Source organism: Trematosphaeria pertusa, assembly GCF_010094035.1.
Source record: "Trematosphaeria pertusa strain CBS 122368 unplaced genomic scaffold BU26scaffold_18, whole genome shotgun sequence".
NCBI classification, from domain to species: Eukaryota; Fungi; Ascomycota; class Dothideomycetes; order Pleosporales; family Trematosphaeriaceae; genus Trematosphaeria; species Trematosphaeria pertusa.
This window is the reverse complement of record NW_022987229.1, coordinates 350,187-374,922: the sequence shown is the minus strand read 5'-3', so window position 1 is coordinate 374,922 and position 24,736 is coordinate 350,187. Positions and strand designations below refer to the sequence as shown.

The 24,736-nt window shown below is 54.7% G+C and overlaps 11 protein-coding genes across 11 annotated transcripts; 6 read left to right on the top strand and 5 right to left on the bottom strand.

Moving 5' to 3' along the window:
- Positions 1-4,048: 4,048 nt before the first annotated feature.
- Positions 4,049-4,495, bottom strand: BU26DRAFT_570388 (uncharacterized protein; the record flags this gene model as incomplete). Its single annotated transcript, XM_033834004.1, has 3 exons — positions 4,049-4,083; positions 4,169-4,301; positions 4,388-4,495. The coding sequence occupies 3 exons, from the start codon at positions 4,493-4,495 to the stop codon at positions 4,049-4,051; spliced, it is 276 nt and encodes a 91-aa protein (XP_033677978.1).
- A 1,239-nt stretch (positions 4,496-5,734) lies between these two features.
- On the top strand, positions 5,735-6,904 carry BU26DRAFT_609688 (uncharacterized protein; the record flags this gene model as incomplete). The annotated part of the gene is made up of 2 exons (XM_033835940.1): positions 5,735-5,834; positions 6,049-6,904. 2 exons carry the CDS (start codon positions 5,735-5,737, stop codon positions 6,777-6,779), a joined length of 831 nt encoding a protein of 276 aa, XP_033677977.1. The 3' UTR covers positions 6,780-6,904.
- On the bottom strand, positions 6,779-8,088 carry BU26DRAFT_523951 (alpha/beta-hydrolase). Its single transcript, XM_033830174.1, has 2 exons — positions 7,422-8,088; positions 6,779-7,290 (listed from the first exon to the last, which is right to left on the bottom strand). The coding sequence occupies exons 1-2, from the start codon at positions 7,851-7,853 to the stop codon at positions 6,934-6,936; spliced, it is 789 nt and encodes a 262-aa protein (XP_033677976.1). The 5' UTR covers positions 7,854-8,088; the 3' UTR covers positions 6,779-6,933.
- A 441-nt stretch (positions 8,089-8,529) lies between these two features.
- On the bottom strand, positions 8,530-11,183 carry BU26DRAFT_523950 (leukotriene A-4 hydrolase). The gene is made up of 4 exons (XM_033830173.1): positions 10,690-11,183; positions 9,965-10,611; positions 8,779-9,781; positions 8,530-8,729 (listed from the first exon to the last, which is right to left on the bottom strand). The coding sequence occupies exons 1-4, from the start codon at positions 10,917-10,919 to the stop codon at positions 8,687-8,689; spliced, it is 1,923 nt and encodes a 640-aa protein (XP_033677975.1). The 5' UTR covers positions 10,920-11,183; the 3' UTR covers positions 8,530-8,686.
- Positions 11,184-11,326: 143 nt separating this feature from the next.
- On the bottom strand, positions 11,327-13,485 carry BU26DRAFT_523949 (carbohydrate-binding module family 50 protein). Its single transcript, XM_033830172.1, has one exon. It carries the CDS (start codon positions 13,347-13,349, stop codon positions 11,520-11,522), a length of 1,830 nt encoding a protein of 609 aa, XP_033677974.1. The 5' UTR covers positions 13,350-13,485; the 3' UTR covers positions 11,327-11,519.
- A 391-nt stretch (positions 13,486-13,876) lies between these two features.
- BU26DRAFT_123167 (uncharacterized protein) lies at positions 13,877-15,975 on the bottom strand. Its single transcript, XM_033819546.1, has one exon. It carries the CDS (start codon positions 15,636-15,638, stop codon positions 14,007-14,009), a length of 1,632 nt encoding a protein of 543 aa, XP_033677973.1. The 5' UTR covers positions 15,639-15,975; the 3' UTR covers positions 13,877-14,006.
- Positions 15,976-16,099: 124 nt separating this feature from the next.
- Positions 16,100-16,739, top strand: BU26DRAFT_437505 (uncharacterized protein; the record flags this gene model as incomplete). Its single annotated transcript, XM_033824238.1, has 2 exons — positions 16,100-16,318; positions 16,371-16,739. The coding sequence occupies 2 exons, from the start codon at positions 16,100-16,102 to the stop codon at positions 16,737-16,739; spliced, it is 588 nt and encodes a 195-aa protein (XP_033677972.1).
- A 760-nt stretch (positions 16,740-17,499) lies between these two features.
- BU26DRAFT_555110 (uncharacterized protein) lies at positions 17,500-21,090 on the top strand. Its single transcript, XM_033832306.1, has 9 exons — positions 17,500-17,694; positions 17,760-17,833; positions 17,972-17,988; positions 18,047-18,171; positions 18,235-18,953; positions 19,006-19,078; positions 19,128-19,556; positions 19,606-20,745; positions 20,795-21,090. The coding sequence occupies exons 1-9, from the start codon at positions 17,606-17,608 to the stop codon at positions 20,868-20,870; spliced, it is 2,742 nt and encodes a 913-aa protein (XP_033677971.1). The 5' UTR covers positions 17,500-17,605; the 3' UTR covers positions 20,871-21,090.
- Positions 21,091-21,485: 395 nt separating this feature from the next.
- BU26DRAFT_570380 (uncharacterized protein) lies at positions 21,486-21,848 on the top strand (the record flags this gene model as incomplete). Its single annotated transcript, XM_033834003.1, has 1 exon — positions 21,486-21,848. The coding sequence occupies one exon, from the start codon at positions 21,486-21,488 to the stop codon at positions 21,846-21,848; it is 363 nt and encodes a 120-aa protein (XP_033677970.1).
- Positions 21,581-22,700, top strand: BU26DRAFT_523945 (ribose 5-phosphate isomerase). Its single transcript, XM_033830171.1, has one exon. The coding sequence runs from the start codon at positions 21,891-21,893 to the stop codon at positions 22,413-22,415; it is 525 nt and encodes a 174-aa protein (XP_033677969.1). The 5' UTR covers positions 21,581-21,890; the 3' UTR covers positions 22,416-22,700.
- A 296-nt stretch (positions 22,701-22,996) lies between these two features.
- On the top strand, positions 22,997-23,509 carry BU26DRAFT_437737 (Rhodanese-like protein; the record flags this gene model as incomplete). The annotated part of the gene is made up of 2 exons (XM_033824256.1): positions 22,997-23,335; positions 23,375-23,509. The coding sequence occupies 2 exons, from the start codon at positions 22,997-22,999 to the stop codon at positions 23,507-23,509; spliced, it is 474 nt and encodes a 157-aa protein (XP_033677968.1).
- Between the last annotated feature and the right edge of the window lie 1,227 nt (positions 23,510-24,736).

Below are 24,736 nucleotides of genomic sequence, written 5' to 3'. Positions count from 1 at the left end.
GGGGGAACTGGCGCCCTGGAAGCTTGTCTGTGCGGACGAGGATCAGCCGGAATCAGGAGAAAGCGCTGCCAAGGCCGGCGCAGAGTGTGGAGCGGCCGGGCGCAAGGTGTTTCTTTTCGGGTCGGCGTCGAGTCGTGGAGAATGTCGCAGGCTAGCGGGCCCCGGTCGCGCAATGATGACTGCGGCGGCTGCTGTCGGGCTCGGGCGTGAATAGATTGCGGCGGCGAGCTGCGCTGGAATGCTGCCGGTGAGATGGCGTGCGTCTGGCGATATATTCTGCTGCCGATGGGCACGCAGGGTTGGGGCCTGGGATCCCGGATGCGATGATGCGGTGTTGGGGCTGTTGGCGAGCGCAGGCCAGGGAGCAAGGGCGGCGGCGGCGGACGGCCGAGGAGGAGGCGCTGCGACTGGAAAACTCCGCCCGGTAAGTTATCTGTGGAGCACGAAGCCGATGTCAGACGCAACCGGGGAACCAGATTTTGCAGCTGAAATTTTTCGCTGGGGCGGTGAGCCGACGCGGACGATGGTGATGCAACGCTGGCAGGGCGGGCAGGCAGAGCGGCGGCGAGGCTGTGTCGAAAGGCAGCATAAGACAGCGGACGCGCCGTGTCTTTTGTACAGCGGCGGAGTGGGTGGTGTACGTGAGCAGCGCGGCAGGCGGGCGCCGAGTCACGCAGGCGTGCTCAGGAGACAGGAATGACGAGGAAGCTGGGGAACGCAACGTGTGGCGGTGGTGGGTTGGGTGGAGTTGGGGGTTGCTGTGGGTGAGATAAGAAGGGCACCACGGCTCGATACGCTGCAGACGTCAACCACTCGCGACGAGATAGCGGAGGCGTGCTTCAAGCCATCCCATCGCATCGCGGCGCGTGGGCCCTGTTATAGGCGTGACGGTCCCCATCTTCCTCGCCCGCCGTCCGCCTGCGGTTTCAGCGCCGCCTCGATTGGCCAAGCAGACGTGAGACGAGCAGCAGCTGTGTGTGACACGGCGACGAGCTCAGCGACAGCATAGGGCGCTCAGCACGAGTAATCAACTCGGCGCAAGGGCCGGTGCCCGCGCCCGATGCAAGGTCGACGACGTGCCCTCACTGGCCCTCCGCATCGCGCAGGACGCGACTCCAGGTACTCTAGAGTGGGATCCGCCATGATCGGCCGCCCTCTCAGTAGTTCCAGGGCAGCAGATCGCACATGTCAGATACGAGGCGCGGACCCCGTGGAGGGCCAATGGTTCACCATATCCGCCATGGTGGATTTTATCCTGCGGTTGCACGGCAGCCGCACTCGTCCTGGAGGATCCGGTGGGGGTCGCTCTGGGGTACTGGGCAGCCCGTGAATAAAGCAAAGGCGCGGCGGCTTCAAATTGTGCAAGCGCCAGGGCGCCCGCTCGTCGAGTGCGAAAAGCAATGCGGCATCGTCACGCTGGCCAACATGGTGTTGAGCTGTGTGCCCTGCCGGGCGGCGCCCTCCATCTCGGCCCGCGTTCAAGGATGCCTCGTCCCGGGCGAGAGTCGGTGAGCACGCAGCAGGGCGATCGATGCCGAGCCACATCTTCCCCTCCCCTCGCGAGGGCGGAATCCTGCTTAATTTACGTCTCCCAGCACACGACGCGATGCTGCAGCTCGACACCATCTCCAAGAGGCCAGACGCGCCTGCGCCGGCCTTGTCCGCCAACAAATCACGGCACCGATAACCCTTGCGGGGGCCCCGGTCGCGACCGTTTCCCGGACAGGCTGTTTTCGCGGGGCGACCCTGAGAGAGATCAGTGGGGGTGCATTCCCCCTTTCATACGCCCGCAGTCGGGACACACCGCGGAAGCGCGAGCCGAAGGTTCCGATGCAATGCCCTGCGAGCTCTAGTCGTTTGTACCACGCGCGAAGCGTACTCTGAAGCAAGTGCAAAGGCGATATTACTCATGTTAAGACGGCGGATAGAGGCGCCGCGCAACACCACCTCATCGGCGTGCACCATCTGTCACCATGATTTCAATTTTCGCAGCTAGCTAGCCTCCGCCAGACCTGCCGCGGTGCATTGGTGGGAATAGGAAGACCTTTCCCTGCGAGCACGCCATTTGTCCGAGCATTCTCCTAGCTCGCACGCTCGCTGCGGTTCTTTTCCGACTTGGTCTGAAATTTTCACACGCCCAACGACGGAGGTACCACGTATCGCGCACGTGGTTCGGAGAAAGTCGGAGGACGGTGGGGACTCGCGCAAGGCTTGGCGCGTAGCCTCTTGGAGCAAGCCGAAGCGTGCCGGCCTGCAAGGTACCGCCGAGGATGAACGTCGAAACAGCGCTATCATATCTCCATCTGTCGTCTTATCATGCCGATGCTCTTCCACCGCTGGCTTGAGTCAGGCTGGGAACGGAGGTTGCACAAGAGCGCTGCTGTGGTTTCAACCCCACTAGCGAGCACGTTTTATCGCTCTTTGATATTGATATGCGACAGGTAGCTCTGCAATGCCCTGTCACCCATTTCCGCTTTCGTGCTTCCAAGTCCTCTCGATCGCCAACGACAGCAATGCGGCGTACTCAGCAACGTGAGCAGCTCGTTGTGGACATAAAAGGCATACCGATGGCTCCTCCGGTCCGCTTACGCTGACGATCTTGTATCAAAAGAAGCAACTTCCGTGTCTCAAGCCACCCTCAAGTCGATCTACGATCATGCCATGGGGCCCCGCATTCTTATCGCCTACGGAGCTTCTACCACCGGCGGTACAAAGGGTATTTCCATGGACCACCAAGCGCCAGCGAAATGACATCAGGTTACGGGTGTAGCTTTGATGTCATAGCCCGCCCAACGATCCACGCTGATTTTATATTTACGAAATCGCAACGCGGCGGAAAGCTGCTCTGGGAAACCAATGCCAACCAAGTTACTAGCAATCCTAGTAGCAAGGGAAATTGTAAGTGTTACAAATTAACGGGCTCAAACCTGAGCATTCCGAAGCCAACTCATCTTCCGCTAACCACCACAACGGTTATTCCCGGCGCGTCAGCACAGCTCCCAAACAGAGTCCACAGGTTGTCCGTTAGCAGACTCATCGCCATTATTGCTGACCAAACAGGTGGCGGAGGAGTCATTCGTGTGCTTCTCAGTTCCTCTTCCGTACCCATCCTACATCTCATGACTAGGTAACTTCCGCGCTACACCGCCTGTGTTATATGACGGTGTTATCAGGTGCTATCTGCTAGGAGTTCGAGTTGACATCTTAATGGATGGAATTCGACGGTAGAATCCACTGTCGATCTTTGTTGTTGATCTTCGCCCCATGCTAGCACTCCGCAGTATACACTCCGTATCACGTATACACTTTCGGGGTTTTCGTTAACCGGCGTGCAGTTATGGACGATCGGTCAATTTCTCCCATACTCGCTTGCCTATGAAAAGTGGGATCTGGACAACTGTACTGCTCTAGTTCGATTGCTACAGATAAAGGGTGGGATGATCGCGATTGAGCAAATACGTGGTCACGTTAGAAACTACCTCCTTACTTTCATGTCGGCTGACTTCGAGATCATATAATCATCCGGTGGTCAAACTCCGTGGGGAAGTACGCCCACACCTCGCAGACCGCTTGATACTAGCCCAGCAACAAGAGATTCGCTTGATTGACGGTACCGGCAGTTACTATACCTCATTTGTCTAAGCGAGGGGGGAAGTGTCACCAACTATCAGTTGTACTCCGTCTCATATTCAATCGACAGATAACATGGCTGACAGCAAAAGGCCGCTCTTTAACGCCAGTACACCATACCCACGCAGCTCAGAGCCAATCGTGCAATTCTCCTAGATTGGAAATAATCGCTCTACCCGTCCCCACGTCCCCATTTATCCCCAGGCACTTGTTGTCAAATTTGTCTTTGTGGGCAGTAATGACGTCGCTGCCCAATCGGTATTCTAAACAGTAACAGGCAACGTACTCGAAAAGGACAAGTTCTCGGATGTGAACATGCGATTCATTGGTAAGGGTATCTATTTCATTCGTCGTCCGTCATGGCAGCTCCTGTCGGCCTTCCGAGCTTCAATACGCGGCTGATGTTACATATCCAAGATCATTCGCAAACCGGCTGGAGCGTATTCAGCACCTCTGTTATATGTCAGCGCTGTGAACGCCCACCGCTTGTCCTCTTCCTTCCTAACTTGAAGAGTTTGTAATACCAAGAAGCACTTACCTAGATTATCGGCGACACTACATGTATCCGATGTGCATTCAGTAACCAGGTCGAAGAATATCCCGCATAAGCAGTCATCGTCGGTGTTCGGGTCGCACCCAGCTTCTTCCGCGCCCTCATTCCAGCAGTCTTGCTGTGAGTGTCATTAGCCGGCTGTACTTTTGAACATTCGACTCGGAGCCTCCACGGGGAAGTCAGTCGACCGTGGTGAATACGTACCGCGCATTGTCCGACGGCTGCTACGGCTTCACCCTGTGGAGCCGCGAGAGCAGAGGCAACCGTGATGGCGCCCAAAACGATCAAACACCCTACCAGGAAGCGACGCATATTGCCTGCAAAAGATCGGCGGGAAAACGATTAGAGGTCGACGGAACGACTAGTTGAAAGGCAAGTCCGCGGTCGATGGAGCAAGTGCTCCAGTGGATACTCAAGCAGTTCTTATAACCTACTTGTATCAGCCATATTATTTTTGAACCCCAGCATTATGCGCTGTGTTTCAAACTTCCACTCCGACGGTTACATACTTCGCCGCATCGTCAGACCAAAACACTGGCATCATCCTTGATATTTAGGGCGCGGCATCGTTGATGCACAAAGTTGGCATGGTGGTGGATGGATCGGATGGTGCTTTCCCAGAGCGGCCGCACGCCATTCACTGTCACGTGACGTTTGCACGAGGTTTCAGGTCCCAAACACGCTCTCAAGATGCCACCCTAGTTCCTCCGCGTTTCGTTCCGTTCCGCAAGACACGCCACCCCAGCTCGGATCAAACGGTATCCCCTTCACGGTAGGCTGATAACCGTCGCTTTGCTCGTACGATACCGCGGCTCGAAGAAATACTTGATGGCGAAATGTTGTGCAGAGTCTTCTCAAGGCATCAATCATGAGCAGATATAACGACTGAATCAGTAAAGATTGAAGCTGCTCTCCGTTACAGCCCAGGAGCTGCCGAGCTGCTTCACTTGGCGGGGTGTTTGCCCAGTGCAGCGTTTCACTCCTTAGGACGACAGGCTCCGTTTCGAGGAAATTTGAGGATGGCCTTCGAGGTCTAAACGTCGTCACTATCTTCGTGGCTTCATTCAAAAGCGTTTTACTACCCTTCACAATCACTATATCCGCAACCACTGCGCCGTTACGAGTGACAATCCGAGGCTCAGCGCTGTACAACGTCGTACAGAGACACCACTGATGATACAGCCAAGGACAGTTCGTCACATTCGCTACAAAGTTGTTTGTGTTATCCTGCAGCTTGCAACCGCCTAGTTCAGTGCGCAATGCGAAGTGAGAGTCTAGCTAGGTCAGCCTCTACTTGCTCTGCGGCACGCTTTTCAAAGGCATACGCTCACTTCTTGAAGGCCTTTTCAAAATACTGAAGGCACGTTGAATCGTACCTCTCACGTGCTCTTTTGGACTGTTGTCATCCCGTCTCACTCGACGTTTCCCGAAACGGAAGTGACATTTGTAAGCAACCACTTCACACCTCATGGCATCATTCTTGAATGTTTCCTACATTCCCATACTGCGAAATCAGTACAAGGCGAAGGTGGCCAAGTCATCTGAAATCTAATGGCACGGAGGACCGATCCAAGCGACGACGACTGGCGGAGCGTCGAGGATGCAAAGAAAAGGAAGCAGATTCAAGACCGACTAGCACAAAGAGCAAGACGTAAGTCCTTCCCTTTGTTGCCTAAGGAAGCGGCGGTATATCGAAAGAGAAGACAGGGAAGTTTCGAGTGAAGGTCTAAAGCATGAACTATAAACCTCTCATCTTAATGGGACCCGATGGCCCCGGAGGAGAGTGCAAGGCAGCACCTAGTCAGTTGGGTGTCGGAAAACCACGCAACATACCCAAATTCGCTCATTGGCTCACTGTGTTCCAGGACAGCGCCTTCGCGAAGCAAAGAACAATGCGAAACGCGGGTCTCGAAAGGATGAAACGCCCAAGTCCGACGGCGACGCGCAACAAGTCGACGAAACCCAATCTCAAGCCATTGTACCACGATCTCCCGGAAGAATGGCCCTTGCTCCCCACGATTTTATCGAAATGCTCCCAATCTGCGCAGTTGCATCAGATGCGAGTGGCATCTCGTCAACTATCGAGTTCCCATCTTCAGACGCATGCAGCTCTTCGTCTGGTGAACTTCCACCCTTCGACATAGGCAACATCCCTTTATGTCCATTCTTCGTAGCCCAAGCCGAGGCCGAGGCCGCGCGTGCGATCGCAGCCGCAATTCCCTCACCAGCAGGCCAACCCAATTATCCACTCTCAGTCTACGGCGCGCTCTTTCTCAACGGCCAAATGCTCGGTCTATCATGCAGCACCGTGATCCCCGCCAAATCCACCCCCGCCACTCCAGATATCCCACTCCCTCTCCAGCCAACCGAGCTACAACTCATGACGATACATCACCGCTGGATAGACAGGTTTCCATTTCCCAAGATGCGGAATTCGTTGATAACCTTGGCCGGCATTATTAATGAGGATGAGTTCTTCCATGATTTGACGCTCATTCCGAGTTTTACTATTGTGCCTGGGCGTGCACCGTGGGATCCAAGGGCATGGAAGATTGAGAAGCCCTTTGCTGATAAATGGGGTTATTTGTTCTTCTAGAAGTGCATAAGGATGGAGAAGACGACCAAGGAGACCCGGAGGCCCAGAGTAGCGGACCACCTTGATATATGGATTAGACGACTTGGATACTCACTCGCTGATGTACATATCCGCCTACCAAACTCGCCACAACCCGATTGATCAGTCGGGCCGCCTACGCCTTCCCGCCTATCTCGACCAAATGCACAAACCAATCCACCACCTTCTCCGGCGCGCTCACACTCGGGCAGTGATCATTCTTTACCCTGGTTACGTCCACATTTCTCCCACTCGCCTTCTCAATAACATCAATGCAGCGCTGCTGCACCATCGGCGGCACGCACTTGTCCTCCTCGCAGAAGAGATACGAAACAGGCACATCCTTGTAGCCCGCGTACGTCAGCTCGTTGGTAAAGCTGACCACCGAGTGCTGCTCGAACTTATTTACCCATTTTAAGCCCTCCTCCGGGGAGAGGTCGCTGAAGACGTAGCCCGCGGTGATTTCGGGTGTGGGGTGGAACATCCATCCATCCTATGCACATCAGCATCTATCTCCCCGTTCCAATCCCAACCAAAGCGTTCAAAAAGCCTTCGAAAACCAGCATATGGGACTACTCAAGGAAACGATACGGGCACAACGGAAAATGGAAAAGGCAAACCTACCTCATCAACCGCCGTATAAGCGCTCGGCGCCTGATCCCCCAGCACACTGAACACAGCCGCACTATTCTCCTCCAACTCCGGCACCACCGCCGTCATATACGCGACTCTCACGACCCCTCCTTTCTTCCCTTCCTTCTCCCTAGTGTCTTTACTTAATCCCTTCAGACTCTCCGACGTCGGGATACCGCCGTACGAGTGCGCGACTAGCACAATATCTTTTCCCTCATCGGCCAGCTTGCTAACCACGGAAGCGATGTGCGCCGCATCATCGTACATGGTCGGCGGCGCTCCGGGCTTTTTACCCACGGTGCACGTATCTACGGCTTGGATGGAGTAGCCCTTCGAGGAGAAGGCGGATATGACGTTGGTGTAGAAGGAAGGGGGTACGAAGGAGCCGGGGACGAGGACGAGCGTTGGTTTTTCGGCGGCCATGTTGCGTTTTTGCTCGGATTTACGTAGTTCTGGATTGAGGTATAGGTAGGGAAGGGGTACTGGATATGGAGGTGGAATCGGCAAACAAAACAATAGCAACAGTAGTCGTTCGTTTATGTAGCCAGCTGACTAGCTAGCTGTTAAAGACTCGTACGAAACAAACAAAAGAGAAAGCGTTGATCAATCTGCAATAATCCTCTTTCTCGTGCGCATCCTAGGACGCCTTATATAAACCCTATAGCTAGCTCTCATCTTGCTTGTTAATCTGACTGCCCAAGCCTTCCGACGTTGGTATTCTGACGTAGCGATGTCAGAAATTAGCTAAGGTGACTAAAAGCGGAATGGTGGGGCTATGCTGGACCATGGACGAGGAGATGTGCATGTGCGGCGTGCGGCGTAGTCAAGTATGCGGGTGCCTAATTGGTGAAGGAGAGGGGAATAAGTAAAGTGTTTGTGGCACGGATGCCGGTGCGAAGGGGAGCGGCTGATCGGCCGATCGGGAACGGCGGAAAGTATTAGGTATCGAGGAGTAGAGGGTTGGTTCGCTGTCTGCTTTAGATGCCTCTACAGAAGGCTTACTGGGGGATGGTTTGCTTATGTTGGCATGGGGCGTAGTGCTAACGCATGGTAGTATCACCGTATAGCGTTCTTCCACACGAATTCCACGTCCCATCAACCGACTTCTGTGCGAAAGAACACCGTGTATCATTTTCACTATGATGTTACGAGCGCGAAGATCTTCCATAAACCTCAGAGATGTCCTCCTTTTCCTGGTCTTGCTATATCCACCCAAGCTGTTTTGCCACATACTGCGCTCGTTCTATCCATGCGAATTATTTCGTCTCCTCGCCGAAAAGGTCTTTCTCCACCATTTGCCTGTGCGCATATTAGCTTTTGGACTTGATTAGATGGGACAAGCACTTACCTGCAGATAGGATGGTAGAAGTCCTTGTTCTTCTCGAACGTCTCTACAGCAAGATCACGGTCTGCCTTCGCCAACAACCTAAACAATGGCCTGACAAACTTCATCCTCCCGATCTTGCCTAGCAGCTCCGCAGTCGGCTTATACGTCTTCTCAGCCTTTGCCTTCAGCCCGATTGTTAAGAATCTGCTCAGGACCTCGATATTCTGCGTCGTCGTGAACCCATACACATCACCTAGCAGATGTACATCCTTCGGAGAAAATGACTCCGCGAATGCCTGGCAGCGCTCAAGGAAGACAACTGATTGATTCGCCATCCAGCTCTCAATATCCTTCTTTCTTGGCTCGAACGTTGACTTCCCGCCTCCTTCAACGCGCGCTTTCCATTTGTCGGCAAGCTCATAGCACGTCTTTACGAGTGTGTCATCGAAGTCGGGTCTCTTGGGGTAGCCCGGCGCGTAGAACAGATTATCCCAATCGAATTCCTCAAGTTTCTTGCCCGCTTCGGTGTCTTTGGCGAAGAAGTCGATCAGGCAGGATTTGAAGTCGTAGCTATCCACCGATTTGAATTTGAACGTCTCGAAGTAGTGCGGAATGAACGAGTCCCATTTCTCCTTTCCAAGGAGCAGTTCGAAGGCATAAAGGGCGTGGAAGCCTTTCTCGTACGGGATGCTAGAGAAGGCATCGTCGGGATCTTGCCCTTTGAGATCGAGAACGAGTTTCGTGTACGGGTGGTCCTTGCCAAATTTCTCGACCGAGTCTTCGAGAGCCTTCCAGCCGATGATGGAGGAGAAGTGTCGATGTGCTTCTCCATGGACATACCCCTGGATCCTTCGCTCCAGATACGTCGTCCATCCCTCGTTAAGCCAGAAGTGCTCCCAGCTCGCCGCACTGACAAGATTTCCGGACCACGAATGCGACAGCTCATGCGCGATGACGTCGACGTTCTGTTTGTCGCCAGAGATGATGCTAGGTGTTGCGTACGTCCAGACGGGGTTCTCCATGCCTAGGGCGAGTATATCAAGTTAGCGCAACTCTTCAAAATGCTCGGGGGGAAGAGGGACTGGTGTCGTTCTTTCCTAAGACTTGCGGTCACGGCGAGCGAAGTGCTGCTTAAGCACCATTTCGATCAACGCAGCGCAGCCACTTTGACGAGGGGACACGCAATTTGTACCCCAGTGTTACGTACCGCCGTAGGGGAACGAAGGTGGTAGAATGAGCACGTTGTATTGTGTCCATTGATAAGGCGGCGAAGCTACGGATTCGATAGCTTTCATGAATGGCTCAATCTCGCCTTCAAGCTCGCGCTGACAGTCTAGCAGCTCTTCAGGGCCGCTCCACACCGTGCTACGAGGCCCAATCGATGCGGATGCAAGATCCCCACTTGCGACGGCGAAGAGGTAGCTTGGAATAGGGACTCTCTGCTCGAACGTGTACAGCAGCGTTCCTGACTTTCCATCCTTCCCAGGCACATACTCTTTCGACCCCGTTGGCAGCCCTGATGCAAGAACAGGTAGTGGGGAGCGGATAGCGAAGTCGAAGGTCGATTTGACATCTGGAGTGTCCTGGCACGGGAAGACGGAGCGCGCATGGATGGCCTGGCATTGCGAAAACATATACGGATGTTTTTTGTTGGAGGTTTGCGCTGGGGTCATCCATTGGAGAGCCGTGCACTTATCGGTCGTTGAGAGCTTGATGTCGATTTCGATCGTCTTTCCTTTCGGGACTCCAGAGTCCAGCTTGATGGATAGAGGGCTGCCGTAGGGCTCGATGCGGTCGCCAACATTCCATTTCGCGGTTCTACCGTCAACTTTGACATCCGCAACATACAGGAAACTATTAATCCATCAGGCGACCGTCCCACGCAGCCTTTCACCGCCTCCCCAATGACCGCTATCAGGTGGGCAAACATACCTCGAATCCAACACCACCTCCTTACTCTCCCCCTCCGTTAAACTCTCCAACGTCAACTTTATTCCACCCCTAAGCACCCTCTCCTCAAAATCAAGTTCAAAGTCTGCAACCGTATGCCTGCTCACAAAATTGTGATAATTAGACAGCGTATTCGGGTCTCTTGGCGTCCTAATCGTGACATTAGGATCGGTCATCGCTTTCGTGACCATAGCTGCGGGCGCGCGATGCATCGTTGAAAAAGGCCTCCTTATTCCACCTCTGCTCTGTAAGAATAAGCGTTGCGGGTTCCAGTAAAGCTGGGTTGACGTTGAAAGTGCGAAAGAGGATGTAGTGATGAAGCGGGCTCGGGCGTCATGAAGGCCAAAAGCCGAACCAAGCCGTGCACACGACCTTCTGCATTGATTGCTCCAGATCGGCTGTGCCGACCCTAGAAGGCGCAATTGGACGCCGAAAGAACTTTGCATCAAGCTATCACTCAGGAACAAAAGGATGAAGGATGGACAAGCATCCTGAACTGCCTCCTTGTCGTCCGAGGCTTTTTGGGATGAAGCACGGACATTGCTGTCACGAGACCTCGCGTCGGCCCCGGGGAAGCATCCTCGCATACAGGCTTCACCAGGTTGTCAAATAGGATGCTGTGTGCACTATGTACAGCTATGCGCTTTAAGGATTCTGTTGCAGGTATATAGCTAAACGAGCCCTTAATCCAAGCAAGCAGTACGCCAGAACGCTCCGAAGCCCACCAAATAGCTAGCAAAGTTCCAATTCTAACATGGGCCATCCATGCCATGCCCTGAACTCCTGTCCAAAAAGACAAATGCGATCATCACTCAATCGGTCTTGCTACTATCTCCCTTTCGCCCCCGGTCTCGTATCACGAGGTTGATGTCTGGCCTCGCGCTCTGATATTGCTCGCTAGTTGGTATCAACGTATCGTCTCTTCCGGTTCTCCCTCTGCTTTCTTCACCGTCTCCGATTTCGAACGCATCGTCTCTTAGCTCGATGAGATCGCCTAGATCGCCGCCAACCGCTCCAATGACAGGGACAGCGGATCGTTTGCCTTGCCCAGGTGTAGACGGTTCGGATAACAGTTTCGTGGCCTGGCTACCGACTTTGCGCACCCAGCCTTCTATCGCGCCTCCAATTTCCTGAAAGTCGATGCCGGCTCCACTCAAGGGCGTCCGCGCGCCTGAGCCACCATGCTGTACGGTTGTCCCTGAGCCTGCATCTAGCAGGGACGGAGCCCAAGGTGTGAAATATTCTTGATCCGGCGGCGGATTGACATCGGGTAAGTGTGATGCAAATAACTTGTTCAATCCATCCTGGGCAGGACCGGGGCTCCGGACATTCTTGCCCATTGTACCGACACCGCCGGGTCCATGAAGATGGAAACCGGAAGTGCTGCGGTGGCGCCCATGGGGCCCAGATATGGATGATAGATTACTCGATGCGCGAGGTCTTGTTGTGCTGTGAGTCGGAGATGTGGCGTGAGAATTTGTAGAGGTGGAAGAACGAGGTAGATCGACAGAAGGTCGAGGGGTGGAAGCGTCTGAAAACGCGAGGGATTTCCGCCTGGCGGGTGGAAAGAAGCCAAGCGCTCTGCGTGGCATTCTTCCTATTTCTGTGGGCTCCGTATCGTTAGGGAGTAGCACCCAAGAATCATGTTTCCAGGGCGGTTCTTCGGTGTGGGATTGGGAGGACGAGAGTATGGAGGGTGTATCGGGGTCTTTGGATTTTAGAGAGCTCCAGCCGTTCGGTATAGAATTCGAATCCGTGCCTGCGCTGTGTAGACTATCCCCATAGTCACCTAGTAAGAGATCATCTTCTTGATGAGCGTCCGGGCCGGCCACTCGCCGCCCCTTTACTCCACAAGCGTCAACCGGAACGACTATGGTATCCTTGATTTGAACGCTGTCATTTGGCCACATGCGATTGGCCTTCCGCAATATTGCCGGCTGGCAATTGAACTTGATGCTGATACCGGCAAGCGTGTCCTGGGGCCGTACCTTGTGTATGTATACCAGCGCATCTCGATCCTCGTTCTCTGCGGGAGGTGCGGACACGCTCAGCCGCTCATCGGAGTTCCTTCGTTTTATGCGCCCAACAGAGTCTGGCATCAAATGCTCGTTAGCAGTCAGCAGGTCCTTGCGCTTCATTGCCCGAACCATGCTGTCCCTCTCTTCCTGCATGCCGGCGCCAACATGCGCGGTCGAAGATGCCGACGGACCCCATTGTTTCGGCGGAGCGCTGCTGGTGGTGCGTCGATGTGTTGCTAGCAACGGCTTGCGCCTCCTTGTGGATGTGCCTGTTGCGCCTGCCTCGTTGCCCAAGACGTTTGTCGCCAGACCCTGAATAGCCGACCAGGAGTTGCCCCACAGCCCGGACAGTGTAGAAGACGTATCCCTAAGCGCTCTCGGAGTATGCGCACTCGCCGATCGCACGAAGGACGACGTTGGGTCCGAGGTGACGTTGGGGCGTGAAGGATGGGCGTTCGGCACGGGGGATGCGGCTCTGGAGCCCAGGGGAGATGCGTATTCGCTGTCAGAGGCAGGGTACAGCTCATCTTCGACGGATATCAGGCGACGTGTCCGCGGGCGGAGCGTCGAGGCTGCAGGCGTCGAACTGCTCTTGGACGAAGGAGGGCCATTGGTGGGGTGCATAGCCTTCACGAGCCGCGGGGAGCTGGTGATACAACATAGGGGTGGGTGCGAGAGTCGGGAAGACGCATGGCATCAAGTTACTGCGGCATTCTCGAGGTTGTGTGCAGGTAACTGCCAAAGCGTGGTGGAATAGTTTATTGTATTGAGCCAGGGCGTACGTATGTCAACGCTGACGCTCAATAGACGACCGTGCGCGAGCCTCCCAAGACCGAGCAATCCGACATAGACTTGAACAGCTCCCCTACCACATACAAGTGCCAGCCAGATCTCACTTATTGCAAACATGCCTGACGGGACCCTTTCCATAGCTCGGACCACATTAGGCGTCAGAGGCCACATAGTCTCATTTGCTTGCTCTAACCCGATCTGGCGCTCGGCCTGCGCCGGTCTTGATTGAGCAGAAAAGTCACGATGCTACATTTCACGGTCAAGAAACCAATTCATTTATGCGCAAATTGAGCGGAAGTGTGACTGTCCTTCCACGGACGCAGCCACGTGTCGTTCGCTAACAACCCGGAAAGGGAACACAGAGCAAACTAGCCGAGTACCCTAGGTATATCATCATTCATTCATCGAACCCAGCAGGTAGTCATTCCATCCACATCCAGAATACCCATTGAGCGCCGCGGCGAAAAGCAACCCAGGAATGAATCGGCCTCATCGCCAAGGACTAGAGCTCTGCTCGACGTAGCTGACGCTTTCGAATTCCATCTCAAATGCATCGACCTCCTCGAACTTCTTAGCGATCGCTTCAAGAGTGGCCGAAGGTCTGGTAATGGAAGGCTCTGTCGTCTCCTCAATCTCGTCGCTATCTTCTTCAAGCTCAACAGCAGCTCCGTTCTCCTTGTCAGAAGAAGTCCGACGGCTGTATGTCCTTGTGTTCTCTTGAGCAGGTTTGGTTGCCGTAGTACTTTTCTTCGCGCGTGATACTTTTCTGGTCGATTTGGGAGCTGCTGATTTCCGAGCTGTGGGCGCCAGGCGACGCGGTGGCAATTGCAGCTCATCTTGATCCGAGTCAGCCGGGAACCCATCATCTGAAGATTGCAAATCATATTCGTCCTCTTGCGGCATTCGGGTTCGCCGTCGCGGAAGGAGTGCTTGCAGCTTCGCCGTGGATATGCCGTGATTCCTTCGTGCTTTCTGTCTCCCTTTCGCTTTCTTCGGGCCATCCGTCTCTTCACAACCTGATTCGACGTCCTTCCCTGCGTTCTTCGCTGTTCCTCGTCTTCTGCTCTGTCGCGGCCTGACGGCAGACTCCGGAGGGTCCTCAATCTCGTCCACCGGATAATCACTGCTGGACATAGGCGGTGCCATCGTCTCGCTGAGGATGTCTGGCTGGGCTCGGTCCACGTTTTCCTGTGCCTCTTCGGTACTTTGTACTACTTCCGGCAAACTTGGAGATGGTGACCGCGAGTCTACGTCAGGACCAGATGGGGGATCATACGGTGGAGAAGAACGTGGGACTTGCACTACGGGAGACGATAGCTTCCGCTTCGTTCCCCGGGAACTTGAGCTGGAAAGACTGAGTCCGCTTTTGTTGCCCGCCTCCTCTCCAGGCGCGCTCTTCTGTACACGGAGCGGCGTAGACTCAGCATCTGGGTGGAAATCATCCAAGTCGCCCAGGTCGTCTAGGTCATTGTCTTCAACATCGGTGGTCTGATGCACCATGCGCAGGAGGCTGGGTTGTCTAGCCCTCCGCTTGAAATTCGTCAACGCAAGGATAGATGTCTCGTGCGCCGGCGTTGCGCCGACTTTGATTGCGGATGGCGGGCGTGTTCCATGGGCTGGGGACTCCGAATCGAGAGATGTGAAGGTCAACAGGTTATCGCCAAAGCCACTGCTGTCTTCCTCATGTGCAGGCGCGTCATGCGCCCTCTTCTGCGCAGAGCGCGACTTGACTCTGGAAGATGCTGCTGACAATTTCCTCACTGAAGAACCTCTTGTGCTGCCCTTGGATGCGCGTGTCTGTCTTGTACTCTTCGACGGTGGCGTGAGATTCTTAATCGATTTTACTGGTGCATCCTCCTCGTTGTCTGGCGGAAGCGCGCCAGTCATTGTCAGGTCGACGTCCTCCTGCCGCGCTGGCTGCCATGGCATCCTCCTCTGTGGGCGCGTTGACTTGACCACCAGCCCATCGCTGTCATCGCTGAAGCTCTCCAAAGGTTTGGGGGCGTCGTCTCTTCGCGCTTTGGTGACTATGCGCCGGCGGGGAGCGGGATCTGTGGCGCTTGACGTTGTCGCGACGCGTGTGGTCGTCAACGCGACTTTTGCCCTCTTGGGGCGCGGCATGGTCGGATTCGAGCGGCGAAGGTTAGAATATGAATGCGTATCGTGTGCGACTGAATGAGCGTGATAGGGAGCCGTTTCGAATATGGTCGTAGAGGGCTATTTAGGTGGAGTGGTGAATCCAAAACATGGGCTGGACGCGCTGTGTGGATCGGACTAGCTGCAGAAGGCATAGCCAAAGCTTGTTTTCACCCATGAGCACGTGATGCGCACTGTCAGTGTCCACTTAGCCATGCCCCTCAGAATATCTCAGGCCGTCTCATAGCAGGTCATATTGCAACAACAAACCTGCCTACCGGTCAAGCTGAACACGTGTGGCGAAGGAGGCGTTCCTTGGCGTCAATTGAATAACCAGGGCTGGCACGCGAGTGTGGCTTATACAAGGCAACGACCATTGGGCTACCCCCTACTTAGGCATTTGGGGTACCACTTATCGTCGCTCACTCGATCTCGCTTTTATCAGAATGGCCGATTCCACCGCGAACAATACATCAGATCAAGATCCGGCTCTTCCTTTCGAGTACCACCCTTCGCTCCAAGAGTATCTAGTCACAGAGAAAGAGTACCTCAGACGAAATCCCCAGTACCATGTCATGTCTACGGGAATCGCAGTCTTCAACAAGGAGGGGAAGCTTCTCCTTGTCCAGCGCGCGGCTACCGAGAAAGCCTTCCCTCTCTTATGGGTAGAGTGACCAAGTCTCCGTGAGGCCCAAGCGAGTATTGACCTGCGGGCAGGAGATTCCTGGAGGAAAGGTCGACGAGCCCGATGAGTCTATCTTGCATGCCGCCGTCCGAGAGCTGAAAGAGGAGGCGGGCTTGGATGCCACGCGGATAGTAAGGAAAGTTGGGCACTTTGAGTTCGGCATCATGAGGCGGACAGGACGCGAAGAGAAGTGGATCAAGCAAATCTTCGAGATGGAAGTCCAGAACCCGGAGGCCGTTGTGCTTGATCCGATTGAGCACCAAGAATATCTGTTTGCTTCAGAAGAGGAGATCGTCAAGGAGCAGGCGGGAGATGTGACTCTCAAGTACATTACGCCTGACAACAAGTGGATTAAGCTGGAAGCTTTCAGGCATCGACGAGAGACGGCGGCATCTTCGTGAGCTTTCCGGCTGGTTGTGGTTGGGGCGGTCATTTCGGCGTTGGGGAGCTGCATAGATAGGAGGACAGGAAGCAATACATGCCTGAATGTTAGCTTGTATAAATTCCAGCAGCCGCTGCTTAGCTGTGCCATTGTTTACGGAAGCTAGATCGGACGGCCTGAACTTTCTACCGTCCTAGCTGCGTATTCAAGATCTAGCGACGGGTGGATTTGGTTTAACCCTGTGATGAAGTTGATAGAGTAAACTGTTTCGCGCAGGACAATATATGAATTGGTCGGCAATATGTGCGCCAGCTTACATTAGCGCTCCTGGCATGCGACGAAGGGGTAAACAACGGAGAAATAGGCGTAAGGCCTATCGGCGTGTTAATCTAAAGTTAGAAGATCGGAATCCACAATGCATGATGTGTGTGATGTGCGAAGCAGATGAAACCACAAACCGCATCGATCCACCAATAGGAGGCGGGACGTTTGAGGGGAGACGTGATGTGTTTTGAAGAGGAAGTACTCCTGGGTACTGGGTAGGCCAAACGCTGGCAGGGCGGATGTGATGGGCAGGTCATGGCTCGCTTTCAACAAAGGCAGGAAGAAGCGCGACCAAGAAAAATGCCTCTGGAATGCGCCAGCGTCCAAGTGAACAGCACGGCGCCGGCGCGCGCACAAAGAAAAGAGAAGAGTTAGGGCTTCACAGGTTGCCGCTCACGCCGCTTTGAATCGATCTCCATCGCACCCCATCCCGGGGGTGGCCAGCCGCTAGTCGCTCGGCCTCGGCGCAGCCTCCCGCAGACCACCGTGACCGCTGCCCGCGTGCATACAAACCGACCGCGACCCAACCCTCGACGAGCCCTCCAGACGGTCGCCGCCAGCATGTCCAGCGAGCACAGCTTCATGGCGACCTCCGCGCCGCCGCCGCAACCGCCGCCGCTGGCAGCGCAGCCCAGCAATGGCCCCGTGCCGTACGTTCCCCGCCTGCCAATCCGCACGCAGCCATTGCACACTGGACTAGGCTTACACCGCGCAGCACTCCTGCCTCGGCCTCGCAGACGCCCGGCCATCCGTCCTTCAGACGCCAGCGCGCAAGCAGAGCGTGCGAAAGTGAGTGCTTCCTTATCTCGCGCGCGACTCCACCGTGGGTGGGACGTGTTGTGGTCTTATATCGATTGCACTTATCCAAACGAATGCCTCGGCACCGAGGTTGATCGCACGACGAATGCTAACCACCGCCTCTCGCAGCTTGCCATGCCCGCAAAGTGAGTAATCGACGCGCAAACCACTCCTTCAAACGGACGCCGCGTAACAACAGCCTAGGTGCGATGCGATGCCGCGAGCCTCGGTGTGCCCTGCACCAATTGCACTGCCTTCTCCATCGAGTGCCGCATCCCCGCCCCCAAGCGCAAGAAGACGCAGTCAGGAAAGGGAAGGGAGTCAGAGAGGTGCGGCCCCTCTTTCTATAGTCAACCTGGGGCATAGCGGGTGGAGCTGATACGAGAAAGCAGCGAACGAGGCGACAATGACGACCGCTCGCCGGCCCCCAGCAGCACCACGGCCGGCGAGCCACCGCGAGACAAGACCACCGTATACAACTCGCCGGACGGCACGCCCTCTACGACCGTCTCGAGCGCCTATGCAGCCCAGCAAGCCACCCACAATGGGACCTATGTGCAGTTCATGAAGCCCAAGTTCGCGAGAGCCCCGATCAAGGAAGCCGGCCGCGTCGCATACCTCGGCGAGTCTTCCAACCTCTCCCTGCTGGTTCACGACCGCTACGGCACGACCGACACAGTGCACTACCCCCTGCCCGAGAACGTGCGGGGCGCCAAAGCCCGCGTCAACGAGCTGGACAACATGGAGATCGAGATCTTGCACCAGCGCGGCGCATTCCTCCTCCCTCCGCGAGCACTATGTGACGAACTGGTAGAGGCCTACTTCAGGTGGGTAGCGCCTGTGGTGCCCGTGATCAACAAGAGCCGATTCATGCGCCAGTACCGCGACCCAAAGAATCCTCCTTCTTTGCTCCTGCTACAGGCTGTGCTATTGGCTGGATCAAGGGTCTGCACAAATCCGCAATTAATGGACTCCAGCGGATCTACTACCCCTGCAGCCATGACCTTCTACAAGCGCGCAAAGGCCTTGTACGATGCGAACTACGAGGATGATCGAGTGACCATCGTTCAGTCCGTCATCCTGATGGGCTGGTACTGGGAAGGGCCTGAGGGTAATTTCAGCCGTTAATTCTGCAAGCGACGACTTCTAACCATGCGCTACAGATGTGACCAAGAACGTGTTCTATTGGACAAGAGTCGGCATTGTCGTAGCTCAAGGCTCAGGCATGCATCGAAGGCAAGCTCTCATGCATACATTCACAGACACATGCGCTAATGCAGACCAGCGTGGAGGGCTCGCAGCTCAGCAGATCCGACAAGCGCCTATGGAAGCGAATATGGTGGACCCTATTTTCACGAGACCGATCAGTGGCTGTTGCTCTCGGTAGGCCCGTTGCTATCAACCCCGAAGATTCCGACGTCGAAATGATCCAGGAAGACGACTTCATCGAGGACGAACTAGACCGGCAAGCGGAGTACCCGCCTGAGTCTGTCCATGTCCATTTCTTCATCAATTACGTCAAACTATGCGAGATCATGGGCCTAGTGCTGTCGCAGCAATATTCTGTAGCTTCGAAGTATAGGCGGACGAATGCTATCGACCTCACCCACAGCGACATGGCGCTCGCGGACTGGTTGCAGAACTGTCCACCGGACGTCCAGTGGGATAAATCTCGCCATCACTTCTGGGCGGCGCTCTTGCATTCGAATTACTAGTAGGTTTGAAACCCATGAAGCCAGAACACAAAGACTGATAGTTTACAGCACGACGCTTTGCTTACTGCACCGCGCACATATGCCACCCGCTGGCTCGCCTAAGGCGAACGCTACGAACGGCTTCGAGGAGCATGCCTATCCTTCGCGGACGATCGCGTACCAGGCAGCTGCGATGATTACGTCCATAATTGAGAACCTCCGAGCACACGGTGAACTACGATACACGCCTGCATTCATCGTGTACAGCTTGTTCTCAGCGCTCATCATGCACGTCTACCAGATGCGGTCATCAAACAAGTCAATCGTGGTGGCAACAGAACAACGATTGCAAATATGCATGGACGCACTCAAAGAAGTTTCTAAAGTCTGGTTGGTAGCGAAGATGGTTCACACCTTGTTTGAATCCATCCTCGGAAACAAGCATCTTGAAGAACGCCTCCAGAAAGCCGCCGGGAAACGTCATCAGAAGAACAAGCCTTCTGCACCGGCTCAACCACAACCACCGCCGAAACCTCCCCAGGACGCGCCGAAACGGAAGTTTGATGACATGGACTTAGGTTTCCCGAACGTCAACGGTCCACCGGCTCCTCAGGTCTCGTACGAACGGTCGCGACCACAGACGCCAGCGGTGACGCCTTCCAGAGAGCTGCCTCAGCAGCAACAGCAGCCAATGCCGCAAATGACGCATGGCTCGCCTCAGATGACGCGACAGAACAACGATGCTTTCATGGGGCCGTCGCGCTCTGGTACACGTCCGACCACTCCGTTCAACCCATCATACTCCTATCCAGGCACGCCTCCCGAGCTCTTCCTGGTCACACGTAATTCGCCCAATATCTCGCAGGAGCTGTGGCAGAACTTCCAACCGGACCAGTTATTTCCTGCTGAATCGCATCTCAGTATACCGCAGATATCGCCGGTGCAGCACCATACCCTCGTTGACCCTGCGCTCTCCCGACCACAGTCAATGGCGATGCACCCAGCACACACGGATATGGGTGCCCAGGCAGTCCCACAGCAGCAGATGCCGATGGGTGGTTTCGACCAGAACAACCCGCAAGCATGGACACAGCACATGGACATGATGGCGCACAACCAGCAGAATGCGGCGACGGATGATGCTTGGAGTAACAGCAGTAATGGTCGGCATAATCCTATCGTGCCCACGACACTAAATGTGGAAGACTGGTACGTTCCTGCGGGATTCTCCAGAAGAAAAGCTAACAACAGTTTTAAGGTTCCATTTCTTCGGTATCAACGGCGAAGGCGCAGACGCTTTTCATTCCGGGCTTTTTCACACCGGCCCAGCATGAGTTTCTTCAGTAGTGATGATTTCTGCACGGCTACTGTGTAGTTGTTTATACGTCATGCGCATCTCGGCTGGAGCGCTAAGCGTGGCAAGGCGTTCAAAGTGGTTCTGGCAAGGGATGAAAGGTTCTCCGGATACCAGATTCTATGTGGAATCGATTTGTCTCTAATCCGTCTGGTTTGTCAGATGCAAGCAAAAGTACAGTCGCTAAGTACAGTTACTCTGCATTACACTCACCCTACATTTCCATGTCTCTGTTGATGTCCCCTAGTCGACTAATTACACCACGACGTCCGCGCGACATCTTCGCAGAGGCTCAAAAAAGCAACGAGAATTGGAAGACTCTTCTATGCCTTGTGCTACTGACACGCTCCTAGATATGCTTCACAAGAGCTTCCATCCAGGGACCTCGACACGACGCCTACCTAACCAGTCTCGCCTCGAGGTCCAATGTTCGTCCACGTGATACATTTCAATGCGGGGACCCCACATTCACCATGCCGGAATACCTAAAAAGGTATCTCCGGTCACTCCATCCAGACAAGTGCCGGCGTCGGCGCCGACCCCGCCATCTCATTTGACATCATCAATATAACTCTCCTTACCTTCACTCTCTACAATGGCACCGCCCAAACGCGCCCTCTTCTCGCTCAATCTCGACTCCAACGCCGACCATATCTACCAGCGAGTCGAAGACCACAACAAAGAAGGGACGGATAAAGTCAAAGTCCTGGAATCCAGCGGTCCAACGCACGGGAACACGAACTTGTCCTTCGTAACGAAACCTTTCGAAGAGGCGGTTAATCGTACGGTTGAGGGAGTCATCGAGGGAACTGGCAAAAAAGTCCATAGTGCAGAGGGAGAATTGACATACGATATCAATAAGTCCGAGCAGGAAACAAGTTCGGGAAGCAGGACTGTGAAGGTTCATAAGAAAGGGAGAAAGAAGATCGAGGATAGTTACGATACGAGCGATCTATAGCCCCTCCATCGCTACCACTCCCGACTCCCACATCTTCATAAGATGGCGGCCAACGGTTCGACAAGAAAGCCCTTCCGCATCGCCATCGGCTGCGACGACGCTGGCGTGTCTTACAAGAAAGCTATCATGAAGGACTTGGAGGCAGACCCGAGAGTGGAATTCGTAAGCGACGTCGGCGTCCCCGAAACCCACGATAAAACCGCATACCCGCACATCGCCGTCGACGCAGCGAAACTCGTCACAGAGGGCAAATGCGACCGCGCACTGCTTATCTGCGGTACGGGCATGGGCGTTGCGATATCCGCAAACAAGGTTCCCGGGATACGGGCTGTGACGGCGCATGATAGTTTCAGCGTGGAGAGGGCGATTATGAGCAATGATGCGCAGGTGCTGTGTATGGGGGAGAGGGTCATTGGGCTGGAGCTTGCGAGACGGCTGGCGAAAGAGTGGCTAGGGTATCGGTTTGATACTACGAGTGCGAGCGCAGAGAAGGTCAAGGCGATTATGGAGCATGAGCATAAGAATTATAAGGAACTGCATTCGGAGGCGAAGGAGAGTGCTTGCTAAAGGGGGTATGGTTGAATGGTGGTCGGGTGGCGAGTGCGGGCTTTTGGATATAAAATAGTATGATGAAGGCATTGCACTACACTTCTTCGTATATCCACAGGTGTTGATGGGTCATCTAGCTTGGGTGTGGTATTGGCATTGTGTGTGCACTCATGCCCAGGAGCAGGACTATTGCCTCAATGAATGCAGATGGCGTAGGATCTTCCATCACATTAGATCACTCCTCTTCTTACTGTCCCACTCCACATGGGAGATCTAGCAGCATAGTAATTTCCTAACCGAGTAAAGAGGGGCACCCACGTGCCATCGCGCTATCCTTGTCAAATTCACCGCTCCTTCCCCACCGAACCGTAAACACCCCCACCAGGCATTTTCCAGCACCCTCTGTCGCCTCAACAAGCTAAACCACCGAGCATATGCTCAAACGCCTCCCACGCCCTTCCACTATCTCCAGTCGAACAGCAAAGCCAAAATCTAGGATAAATTCCAGCTATCACCACCGTCGCATGGACGCCTTCCGCCTCTACTCCTACCAAGCAACCCAAAAGCCCTACTACCCCACGCGCGTCACCGACATCACGATGTCCGACATATCACTCTCAGATCTCGCCTGGATAACGCGCGAAGAGCTCTCCTCGCACATGCTCGGCTCCGATGCCGCACCCCAATTACCAGACCACATTGCCGTCATCGACGTACGCGATTCTGACCACATTGGTGGACACATTAAGGGTAGCACTTGGGTCCCGAGCTCAGAGCTCGACTACAAAACTCCTGAACTCGTGCGCACGCTCAAGGACAAGGAAGTCGTGGTCTTCCACTGTGCGCTATCTCAGCAGCGAGGGCCAAGCGCCGCGCTGCGATATCTACGCGAGAAGCGGAGGCTGGATCCGCAGTCCAAGACGGAGGGCAAAGGTGAGGTAAAGGAGGGCGAAGACAATGAGAAGGAAGCAGATGAGGATGCCAAGAAGGACGAGAAGGGCCAGAAGGTCGTCGTCCTAACCGGCGGCTTCACCCAGTGGCAGGAAAAATACGGAGCGGATAAACGGCTGACCGAGGGCTGGAAAAAGGACATCTGGGAATTTGGCTACTGATGAGCTGTATACTGTATCGGGGGAATGGGCGGGGTTGCGTGGCGTGACGAGCCGACATCAACCGCTCGAGGCGCTACACCATGTCAAACAACACGATACGATACAGGCACGCATGTAGGTACTCAAGACGTGACGCGATAACGGGCCGGAACAACAGGACATGTCGCGCATGCAAGCTGCGGAGCAAGCGGAGAAAGGCCTAACTGGATGGGGTGACTACGAGCTTATGACGTTGGTTGTGTTGCATGATCATACGAGCTGAGAGCTTTCTTTACCACACGTCTGGCCCCCGGACCCCTCAACTCCTCAAACCAAACTATCGAATGACACTCCGCGGCCGGGGTCGGAACACCCTGTTTACGAGATATCGAGATCGCTCTTGACTGGGCTATGCTCTCGCCTACCGAATCACGCTTGCTTTCTTCTTCCAACACTTTCTATGCACCACGCCCATTTGAGTAATGGGCGATATGTCGGGATAGCGTGTGGAGGCTGTGCGTGTTGGTTGCGTGTGTGGAGCGCAGCGGCGTGTGCTGCGTATACGAAACGTCTGTTCGGACTCACATCATCATTCGATAAGGACAAATGCAATGCCGACACTACCCTCTCTTGCTATATATGCCATATCAACCCCTTCTCCCGACTGGATGTCAGCTCCCCGCTGAACCGTTCTTTCCCTCATCTCGATATCTACCCTACAAGCAATACATACTGAACGCGAAAGCAAACCACTAAGCCTTACACTTTACGCTCGCCCCATAGTGGGCACCCCTACACATACAATCCCTCCACGTGACCAGCGCACCCAAGCAAGCAAGCCCCCTCGATAGCCTCACCACTCGCCTTGCGTTCGATGCGTCTGCAGTAGTCCACATCACGTCCAGTGCCTCGTCAAGTCCAGTCCAATCTCACACTATGCGTCAACGCTGCACCGCCGTGGGCTGCAACAACATGGCCGGCCACAGCACACCCGCCAGCGTCGGCGGCGCGCTGTGCTGGAAACACGGGCGCCAGCTCGAGGCGGCGGTCAAGGATGTAAGTACACTTTTAGCTTTACTAATAGAACCGTGTATATACACACATACACTTCCTCTAGTAAGTACAGATAGTAATTCTTCTTTAGGTCGTGAACCGCTGGGTCGAGGAGCAGAATAGCAGGCCGGAGGAGTTTGGCGAGTATTTCACGGGGGTGAAGGAGATGGATTCGAGAGAGGAGGGGGGTGTTGA

Bases quoted from the DNA above. Each gene is read 5' to 3' on its own strand.
- BU26DRAFT_523951 (XM_033830174.1), bottom strand. From the start codon at position 7,853: ATGGCCGCCGAAAAACCAACGCTCGTCCTCGTCCCCGGCTCCTTCGTA. The intron at 7,291-7,421 runs GTAGGTTTGCCT...TGATGTGCATAG, and splicing joins CTTATACGGCGGTTGATGAG to GATGGATGGATGTTCCACCC.
- BU26DRAFT_523950 (XM_033830173.1), bottom strand. From the start codon at position 10,919: ATGCATCGCGCGCCCGCAGCTATGGTCACGAAAGCGATGACCGATCCT. The intron at 10,612-10,689 runs GTATGTTTGCCC...ATGGATTAATAG, and splicing joins GAGGTGGTGTTGGATTCGAG to TTTCCTGTATGTTGCGGATG. The intron at 9,782-9,964 runs GTACGTAACACT...TACTCGCCCTAG, and splicing joins ACCTTCGTTCCCCTACGGCG to GCATGGAGAACCCCGTCTGG.
- BU26DRAFT_523949 (XM_033830172.1), bottom strand. From the start codon at position 13,349: ATGCACCCCACCAATGGCCCTCCTTCGTCCAAGAGCAGTTCGACGCCT.
- BU26DRAFT_123167 (XM_033819546.1), bottom strand. From the start codon at position 15,638: ATGCCGCGCCCCAAGAGGGCAAAAGTCGCGTTGACGACCACACGCGTC.
- BU26DRAFT_555110 (XM_033832306.1), top strand. From the start codon at position 17,606: ATGTCCAGCGAGCACAGCTTCATGGCGACCTCCGCGCCGCCGCCGCAA. The intron at 17,695-17,759 runs GTACGTTCCCCG...TACACCGCGCAG, and splicing joins CCCAGCAATGGCCCCGTGCC to CACTCCTGCCTCGGCCTCGC. The intron at 19,079-19,127 runs GCAAGCTCTCAT...AATGCAGACCAG, and splicing joins GGCTCAGGCATGCATCGAAG to CGTGGAGGGCTCGCAGCTCA.
- BU26DRAFT_523945 (XM_033830171.1), top strand. From the start codon at position 21,891: ATGGCGGCCAACGGTTCGACAAGAAAGCCCTTCCGCATCGCCATCGGC.